Raw genomic sequence first — 10,432 nt, forward strand, 5'->3', positions numbered from 1 at the left:
TTTGATAGGTTTTCATAGTAATTTAACCTTGAATTGTGCATGGAATTTTACGCTTTAGCTTTAGTTTTCGTTCTTTTTGATCCATAAAGTAAAGGATTTAAACCTCACATGGAACTAACTGCACACAACAAGAACGGATAAAAACGGGCATAGAAACAGCGAATCTAGACATTCAAAGGGGTCAGAAATTAGTTCATATGGTAACACCATAGATTCTGGTTTGAAAAGAAGCCAAAAGGTTTACAAGAGCTAGTCTGATGGTCTTCCTATCCAAGCAAAATCAATAAAAACTTTGAAGATGACAAGTCTTGCGGCTAGCAAAATCAATGAAAACTTTGAAGATGACAAGTCTTGCGGCTCCTTAGTAGTCTCTAAACCCCTCAAAGTGTGTTCCAGGAAGTTTAGAACACAGATTGAAATCCAAACCGAGTAATGACTTCCTGCTGGTGCTGGGCACGATAGTGGTACATCGGGAATTCACCATCCCCTATGACATCCAACGGCTCTTAGAGCAACTGCAGTGGTGCGATCAAAACCAAAGACTAAAGAGCATAAAAAAGACCAAATTTTGGGTTTAGTCCGTGTTGTGACGCTACGGTAGTGGACTATATATGATCGAGCGAACATATAATGTGAGCCCATATGTGATGCGGGCATATAATGTACGCCTGATAGGTAGCCAGGAGAAGATATAATGTGATCCATACACAACAACTCATGGAACGGGGACTATCATGAAACGTACATTATACGTTCGTGCGTTAACAAGCGTACACTTTAAAAGCATACACTTTAAGTTCGATCGACTATATTTGGGTTTGATCTTGGTCCCAGACCAAATATAGTCCAGGATTTGATTATAGTCAGGATTTTGCTCTTTAGTCCGTCCCACTACATCTCGTTGCTAGACTATATGTATGGGTTTGATCGCCCTCTGTGGGGACGGGTCATGGGAAGTCACATCCTGCTTTCGAAGAAAAATGGAGAATTAATACAAAGTAGCCCTTTTAAGCTTCAATCAAAGGATCAAATGTGGCACCAACTTAGGAATGGAGTTCCTCCAAACCACTTGCTCTGATCCAAATATTCTAGCTTGAAATGAAGCCCAAGTGCTCCAATTTCTCGGTAACCAGATAACCAATACATGGATATGCTGGCAAAGCTTTTATGATCATATTCTCCTTCCAGATCCATTGAGAGGCCATGAGTTACCTGTTTGTTCGAAACCACCCACTTAAAGCTAAAGCCTGCATCAAAAGAAGGCCAGCACCTCAGTAGTGACTAGTTACTTGAATTTGCCTACAGGTATTCCGCAATCAGCTTTGCTACCAGGCTGAGTTAGCAGTAGACATGACACCCGTCCAAAATGCGAGCAGTGCATAATTTATCTCAGTTCACATTATTTTTACCCACCGGTTACCATATTATGGTATGCATGATCACGCACAAGTAAACTAACAACGTTTGGATGGCTAAATAAACATGTATACAAGATAAACAAGAATAGCTTAGAAATTTTAGTCGTTAAACATGAATTGGCTAACAGTATTTTGTTAAGGTTCGATTTTGATTCTTTAGCAAATACATCTCTGAGACCGTCGATATTTGAAAATGTTCCTGGTCCCTTGAACCAGCGCTGTTATCTTCTATATAGGTACTTCGATAGCGGGAAATTCACACTTCTTGCAACCTATAAACAAAATATCAAAGTAGTTTATTTTAAAACTACATTCTGAACCCGAGAGCGAATGAGTACTTAGAATGGAAATTAGGGTCGTTGACAACTTACCTTCACAGTCATTTCTTCACTAATAGTAGACCGATACCTAGTTGAGCCCTCCAACGGACAACTTCCGCCTTTGCTAATATAATTAGCGTTGCACAGAGTGGATAACTGCAATAAAACATCAGACATGATCCCAGTATCCCCACCAGATACAATTTCATCTTCGAGTTGCTGCTCGTTCTCGAGCGAAAATTCTGCTACTGAGGAAATACACTGGAATATAGCTAATAATCTTTCCAACGGAAAAGTTCCAGGTCCCTTCATAATCAATTCTTGTTCTGCAAGTTCTTTTTTCTCCTTGGACGTCTCAGACATCCTAAATTAATACAAAAAGAAGAGAAAAGATAAATTTACATTAGTAAGAACAGCTACTTTCATGAACAACTAGGACATGAACTCTTCACCAATTAATTTTCGGATATAGATGAACTTCTGGGGGTGCTTCTTACAAAAGCAGAGTCAGTAAGTTTGTATGGCAAAAAAAATCAAACATAATTATATTTCCTGAAAAGGAGGAAAATAGATTAGATTGATTTTTATTCCTAGTTAAGTCCAAAGCTGTTCATATATCAAAGTTCAAATACATGCGTCTATTTAGCACCATCAGCTTATAATTTAGATTGGAAAAAGAAAAAGGTACCATTACCTACAAGTGAATCAACATTAGATTAGTGTACCACGATTATTTGTATACTTAGTTCCTTAGGTCATAACAAATGGGAGTTAATATATGACAACAGCAATTTCCACTCTGGCCTTTTCACAAACAACATCCTTCACTTGGTTACAAATCAACCCTCTTTATCTGATAAGAAAAAGTATGATGAAAGAGAAAAAGAAATGGAGTATAGTCTTCTATTGCCTATCATTAACTCTTTTTTTCTCTTTCACCATGAACACAAATGAGCTCCTTTTTCTCTTCTCTTATGAATAAGCAACCTAGATTTTCGTGGAGTCACATAACATAACTTATGATTTACCATTAATTGTAGGAAAAATAACAGACATTTCGATTCAAACAAGGGTTGTAGTATTTGAGTAGTTTTTCCAATGAATCAATTTACTTTTGTGCTTTTAGGATGTCTTAAACATCATTCATCAGATAACATTATCAATTCAAAATATTGATTCAGCTTCTCAAACAATTCTTTTCATCACTAATTCCGTAATTCAGGTAAAATGAAGAAAAGCATAATTGGTTATGAATCTTATGATTATGTATTTGCCTATGGTTCAGAAGTTTATACAATTCAATCATTAACCCAAACTGTCTTTCAGTTTCCATAATTCCAATCCTAAAACACCGAGACATTTATTCCTAGCTAAAGAATCTTACTCGCAAATAGTGACCTAAATAAAAATACTACAAGTCGTTTGAAAAATGTTACGTACAAAACCTTTTGATTTCACGAACTCAAAAACACCTTCTGAAGCTGAATCCAACCATAGTGTAGAAAAGGTCAACATTGATCATGTTAGATAATAAGTTAATAACTGCATATTCCCATCCGGCATCTACACCGGATATCAAATAAAGGCTAAACGTAAAATCCATATTATTTATTAGGAAGGAAAATCTTACTTTCTCTTGCGCTTCCGGTTGTCACCACCTCCAGTTGAATCAAAGAGTGCTGCGTCAAGAGTAGCTGGATTTCTTGAAGCAATGAATGCGGAAATAAGAAGATACTTCGCTGAAATAGGCATGTGGAACTCTATATCATCGGTAACCTCGACATCCCTTCTCTTGACTTTCCCTTTGATTGCTTCAATTTTAAAAGAATTTGGATGAGCCGGGACCTTGAATATCTCATTAAGAGCTGGGGCTATGTGCTCTCCAAATCTGTTGAACAAGCTTCTTTTCTTATCTTCAGTGGGTACTGACCCCTTTTTATCGCTAAATAGTTCGCAATATTTTTGAAATAAGGGTGCAAAAGCAATAGATAATTCATCCACCCGTTTAGTCATTCGATAAAAAGAATTAAATACAACACTGTATGACAAGAAAAATAGATGTTATTAGCTGAATAGATCAGAAGTAAATTATAGAAAGAAAAAACCTACTGTGTTTCAAAAGAACCTGCTACGAAACTATTATATTAGTCCAACTGTTAAAATAAAACTTCGATACTTACTCAAGAAAGGATGAGTATAGCTTCTGATTTGGCTGGTTTCGCAGAAAGATCTTGCGAAGGTCTTCTTCTCTATAATCAGGGAAAAGAACCGGCATAGGTTCAGCAAAACCAGTGTTCACATGATACATATCAAGTGAGGAATTGCTGATAAAAATAAAACCTACTTCTGGCATTTTCAGTATCTCATATAGCTTAAACAGCATAGAAGTTATTTCCAAATATTTGGGCCATCTGCGAACAAGTTCCATATTATCAAATATAAAATAGATCATCGTCCCTGTGCTGCCTTGTTCTTTCAGTTCCTCTGAATCCAATTTGCTTGAATTTCCTTTGAGATTGTTTATGAACTCAGAAATCCCATCCTGAAGAAGATTAACAAAATCTGCAGGTTTTTCACAACGCTTAACACTGCCGGAATTCCTCCTGTGCGGCAACTGATTCAATACAGTTTCGAACAAAATTCGTGGGCTGTAACAAGTACGACAGCTTGAATAAATGAAAGGGTGCTTGAGATGCCTAAAGATTTGAAGAATGACACTGGTTTTGCCAGTTGATGCTCCACCATATATGAAAAGAGGAAGTAAGGGAGAATTCACGGGACCCAACAATTGCAAGAGCTCAAGAATCTGAACTCGTCTACCAGGAAAACTAGAACATAAAGCATCCAAACTAATAGGTTCTCTATATACAAGATCTTTGAGCAATGATGGAGAACGGAAGTCTATCTTCTTTTGGGTTTCACGAATTCTACTTGAACAAGATTTTAAAGCTGAAGATCTAGTAGTTCTTTTGCTACTTTGTGGTGTTTCTTCTTTCCTCATCTCTTCCAAAAGCGGGCTTTGGGGAGTATTTAAAGAAGATCTAGTTGCTCTTTTGGTGACTCTTGGTGATTCTTCTTTGACCATCTCTTCAGAAGGAGTATCAATTGGTGTCATGCACAAAACCTCTAATTTTGTTCTGAATCGCAGATTCTAATACAGCAAGCTTGTAAACCGAAAGCCTTTTATCTCCCCTAACTTGGGCCAGACCAAGCTGTACATTTCCTGCCAACCTTGCAAAGATAGACAAAATGATTGAGAGGAAAAACGAATCTACCGACCTTGCAAAGATAACATGGAAGAATAAAGTAAACAAGTATCAGTCACCGATTTTAAAACAATAGTTATCTCAATGCTCAACTTTTCCACATACACACACACCAGCTTTTATATGTATATTAAAATAAAGCATCTTTTTTTCTCCAAACAAAAAATGACTACCCAAATAAGAGTTCGATCAAGGAAATTGAAAGTTTGAAATGCAAAGGAGCACACTACAAAAATAAGACCCTAAAACCAAAGAAATAACAATTTTATCAGAGAAAAAGTAAACTTGAGTGAAAATTGTTTTGACAGAGATGATAATACGAAGTTGTTTTTGATCAAGTAATGGTGAATAACAGAATAAATGACATTTTGGTAAATCATATAAACCAGAGCAACAAATCAATTAATCATTCATTATTCACAATAGCAAACCTAGAACCGATAACACCATATTTTTGTCTAAGTAAGAAAGTAACCAGTGATGAATGTGTTGAAATAGTATTTTGGATATTTACCTGTTCTTTTGTGGTTATTGCTATTGGTATGATAAATAATTAACCAGTGATGAACGTTTCACAATTTGAGGTAAAATAATGTTGCCACCATCATCATTGTAGCTAGTAGCGCTGGTCCAGTAAATCCCTCTCTGTAGAGACAATTGAAAAAGAAATCCTTTTCAAAGAGCTAACATCGATGATTTATAAAGATAATGTAAATAGTTTCCACAGCAAGACAGTAGTGTTTCTTGACTTAGTCACAAATAAGAAGATTCAATTTTGTTAGCAGACTGCAGGCAGGTGCTATGCACAAAAAACATCATTCATTTTTATCACAGCTCCTTCCTGAATTTCATCCTAAGCAGAATAATTTTAGAATACTTCGAAACTTTTGAACTGCGTTAACTACTCAAAATCCAAAAGGGTCAGTAACTGGGAACCTACTAAATACTTGCATCACAAAAAACTAAAGACAATTTTTGGTAATAGGATTGGAATTCTAGAAAAGATAATGAAAATGTACTTGCAAACTTATACTATGCACGGATGAAGCTAACCATTGTAAAGCTTGTAAGCACACTAATTATAAAGCTTATAAGCAGACTGATTGTATTAGATGACCGTTTGCCGATGGGGACCGACAAAGAAATGGTCTGATGAAAATGCCACACCCCTGCAAATCCACCACATTTCCAGTGGAATGTTTCGGAGACATAAATCATTAATACTAGTTAATTGCTTCCACGGTGGGGGCACCGACTGAAGTTTTGAACCTGTAAACATCACTCTTTGTCATCACAGAGTGATGATAATGATTGGTTTTCAATTGTTTCTGAAAGAATAATGTCTATTGAGTTTCGACATCACAGAGGAACTTTTGGTTTACACGTTTTATCAAACAGGTTGACTGCATTTGTTATCCATGTTCAAAAACAACATAAAATTAGCCATTATAAGAATCATTTGAGTCCAACCTATCCTGAGCTTGATGATTAACAAAGAAGAAAGTACTAAAAAAACTCAAGGTAGACTGATCCATATTCAATGCCGCAGTGGGTATTAAAAAAAATACAACTTTGTAAGCAGAGAAGAAACAAGATGATGCAGACGGAAAGTTATTAAATGAACATAAAAACCTCCAACCAAACAAAAGCAGACGAATAAAATCCATAACTGAGACTAATAAAATCATCACCTTTTCAAGCTCACCTTGTACTTCCTAAGATAACCATCATAGCTTTATTCAAGCATTATAAGTTTCTGACCTAATTTTGTGTTACTGGTGAACTTTAGAAGAAGAAATACCTAGTATGCGAAAGTTTCGAGCAAAGGAAACGAATTCGAATATTAAATCTGAAAGGGAAAATGATGGTGGGTGGAAATAATGGGTGGGAGCTAAGGGGGAAAACATGGTGGAAATATCTGTAGGTCTGAGTTATGGTCCGTATGGCATATGGTATGGGTAACCTACAAGGCTACACCCGATATAGAACTCTATGGCATGGAAACTTCAAATTTCTTCTGATTGTACAAACTCAAAACGATTTGAAAGTTTTAATCAGACTATTTGTATCAAACTGAAGTACAAATGATGCAAGGTGGTCAAAAGTTTGGTGCTCTATGTTTCCTATATTTTCAAGTTTGGTGCTCTATATTTCCTATATTTTTCCACCTATTTGATGCATCCAGACGAGGCCCAAGTTACGATTTATAGATTAATAGGAATCATTTGTTTTTTTACACCACCAACATTTCGTCTGGAAACACCACCGAATCTATTTTTTTATTTTACAATACGAACCTTTTCCACACCACCGGTGATAACAAATTCTAATCTTCTTTTCATATCTTTTTTCTTTCTGTTTCGATTGCACCCTCGGTGGTTTATGTTTTTTTTTTAATTCCTTTTTTGATCGTTTTGTTTATTCATTGTAGGGTTAATGCTTAATCACAAGGGAGCTTTGAAAAAAAGGTATAAAAAACAATTATTTTTTATTGATTTCATTCAGTTTTTCTCCATGAATACTACGGAATTAACTGGATATTTGAACTCTATTGTCACTCTTGCTATTCTATGATTGAAGAAATCAGAGGAATTACGTATGATCCCGATGACATCTCTTCCCCTAATTCAAATATTCCTGTAGGCAAATCTGTTCAGCTCGTAGGGGTTTAATTAGTATTTGCTTGAGAAGGGAGCTTAACTTTGTTTTCGTAGGATCTATATTGACTTGATTTAAGAAATCACGATATCACTTTAACTTGACACCTTTAGATATTGCATCTGCATATTTTTAAAGGTTTCTGGAATGAAATTTTTAGTGCTATTCACTCTCATGGTTGATATATTATGTATTTATGGCCTCATGGAAATTGTTATTTGAACGTGTTCATTGTCGTTTATTTTGCAGTATTTGGTGGTCATTAGGGTCGGGCCGGGAGGGGAAGAAGGGAAAGCTCCACTTTGGGGCAACAAGCTTAGAGGGCAGTAAAATAGGAGTATTATATAGTATTTAGCTGTTAACTGAGAAAAGAATTAGGATAAGATTGACGAACTAACTTTCCAACCGATTGAAAATCGACCTCAGTTTGTGTTGTTACTTGTTAGGATTTCAGAATGATTTGAAATACATATTTGATTTCTCTCTATCTAAGTTTTTTTTTTATCAGAAAACAAGAAGATAAAACAAGTGTGTAACCTCTCTATCTAAGTTACTATATTTAAACCATTGTTTAGGGTTTTTAGTTTAATCTAATGTACTGTTAGTTTTGTTTTCATTCCATAACCTTCCAACTGAATTGATAAGATCTAACATTCAAACCTTACCTGAATTCCTGCGCCAGAAACACGCAATATATTGCAAGTACTTCAAGACTAAAAAACGACATGGGATTACAAACTACTTTTATGCGCTTTGGACTTTTGAGTTCTTTCTGCACCATCCTATATGAATACCGGACACTATACTTGTGCAGTTGTGCTTCCCATTTTGAATACAATATTCCTAGACAATAAAAGATAATAGATCATCGGTGATTAAAATGTTAATTAGTATGTTGGCTTTAAAGGATGGAAAACAATTGAAACATATTACAAACAACCTAATGTAGCTAGTTGTTGATCCTAGGATAAAGGGGAAACATTATTTAGGTTCGCTTTGGGGCAAAAAATACTCAGGTCTGGCCCAGTGGTCATGAAAGGTGTTTACTCTCATATTTTTAGAGTCTGATTCGGAGTTGGGGATGCTCTTGATTAAGAAATATGATTTTAGGTGAATTTCCTTTGCTATGGTTAAAAGCTGAAAAAAGCTCTTTTCCTAGAGCTTCTGGCCCCACCTACGATATTTAGACAAACAGAAATCATTCGTTCTTTCACACCACCAACATTTCATCTGGGAACACCACTGATCCATTTTGTTATTTTGCGATACGAACCTTTTCTACATCGCCGGTGATAACAAATCCTAATCTTCTCTACATATTTTTTCTCTCTCTGTTTCGATTGCACCCTCGATGGTTTTTGTTTTTTCTTTTTGAATTCCTTTTTTGAACGTTTTGTTTATTCATTGTAGGGGATAATCTTTATTCACAAGGAGGGGGCTTCGAAGAAAAAAAGTATAAAAATCAATTTTTTTTATTGTTTTCATTCAATTTTTCTCCATGGATACTACATAATTAACTGGATATTTGAACTCTATTGTCACTCTTGCTATTCTATGATTGAAGAAATCATAGGAATTATGCATGATCATGATGACATATCTTCGCCTAATTCAGATCTTCTTGTAGGTAATCTATTCAGCTCGGAGGAGTTTAATTAGTATTTGCTTGAGAAAGGAGATTATTTTTGTTTTCGTATGATCTATGTTGACTTGATTTAAGAATTCATGATATTACTTTAATTTGACAACTTTAGATATTGCGTCTGAGTATTCTTAAAAGTTTATGGAATGAAATTTTTAGTGCCATTGAAGGTGTTCGCTCTCATGGTTGATATATTATGTATTTATGGCTTCATGGAAATTGTTATTTGAACGTGTTCATTTGGTGGTCATGAAAGGTGTTTACTCTTATATCTTTGCAGTCTGATTCGGAGTTGTGGATACTCTTGATTATTAGAGTGAGGTGATTTCAAATAACACAATCTTTATGTAATTTTTTTTTATCTTATTTTAAAGGCAAAAGTCGCAGGCGTTTTGATCCTGACAGTACTCGCAACTAGGAGTTCGAGAAACAACTTCAGGCTTATGTTAAAATTTATTAATTTGATTCAAGTTTTGTTGACACTTAGTAATGAAGGTAGTATGTACACTCGTATATTTATATGTTTGCTAGGCATTCATGTATTTAACATATAACATGTTGTTTTTGGTTCAACTATAATCCTCGATGTACTTATTTTTCATAGTACTTTCAAGCCAAACTGATCTCTTTGGACATAGACGTTATCAGCATTCCAGCTTCAACCTTTATGATTCCAGGTATACCAGTTATTATAATCCCTTCAGCACCTATATATACCATATATAATGATTAGAAATTTTAATGAAGTACTCCAACTTATAAATTTTTATTAAGATCAAAAGGTTGAGGTTAAGAATTGTATACAATATTAATAGATTGAAGACTTAATTTAACCCCTCTCTATACAAGGATTATGTGGGCATATTCAATTAGTTGTATACAATATTACCTGGTCTCTATACAAGATTTATGTGAGCATATTCAATTAAAAGATTGAAGATTTATAATATCATCTCAAATTCGGGATGCAAAAATATAGAAGCAGGTTGTTGTGGTCACAAATTAAGTTAGTAGGTATACTATTTAAACTGTTGAACAATATGATTTCTTAAAGGGTTTTAAAGTCCAAACATATGTGTCAATACATATGTTTAATAGTGGAAATACGCCCTGGAGGTATTTGTAAAT

At 35.0% G+C, this 10,432-nt stretch overlaps 1 protein-coding gene across 3 annotated transcripts; it reads right to left on the reverse strand.

The window, feature by feature from the left end:
- Positions 1 to 1,450: 1,450 nt before the first annotated feature.
- Positions 1,451 to 6,851, reverse strand: LOC113323170 (origin of replication complex subunit 5). 3 transcript variants are annotated; one of them, XM_026571447.1, is made up of 6 exons: positions 6,710 to 6,851; positions 5,519 to 5,649; positions 3,919 to 4,969; positions 3,369 to 3,776; positions 1,790 to 2,102; positions 1,451 to 1,690 (listed from the first exon to the last, which is right to left on the reverse strand). In XM_026571447.1, exons 3-6 carry the CDS (start codon positions 4,851 to 4,853, stop codon positions 1,640 to 1,642), a joined length of 1,707 nt encoding a protein of 568 aa, XP_026427232.1. In that variant the 5' UTR covers positions 4,854 to 4,969; positions 5,519 to 5,649; positions 6,710 to 6,851; the 3' UTR covers positions 1,451 to 1,639. The 3 variants fall into 3 exon arrangements, with proteins under 3 accessions (XP_026427232.1, XP_026427233.1, XP_026427231.1); XM_026571448.1 differs by having other exon boundaries at positions 1,640 to 1,690; positions 3,919 to 4,961; XM_026571446.1 differs by having other exon boundaries at positions 1,640 to 1,690; positions 6,696 to 6,831.
- Positions 6,852 to 10,432: the final 3,581 nt, after the last annotated feature.

This window comes from Papaver somniferum, chromosome 11 (assembly GCF_003573695.1).
Source record: "Papaver somniferum cultivar HN1 chromosome 11, ASM357369v1, whole genome shotgun sequence".
In the NCBI taxonomy this organism is placed as follows: Eukaryota; Viridiplantae; Streptophyta; class Magnoliopsida; order Ranunculales; family Papaveraceae; genus Papaver; species Papaver somniferum.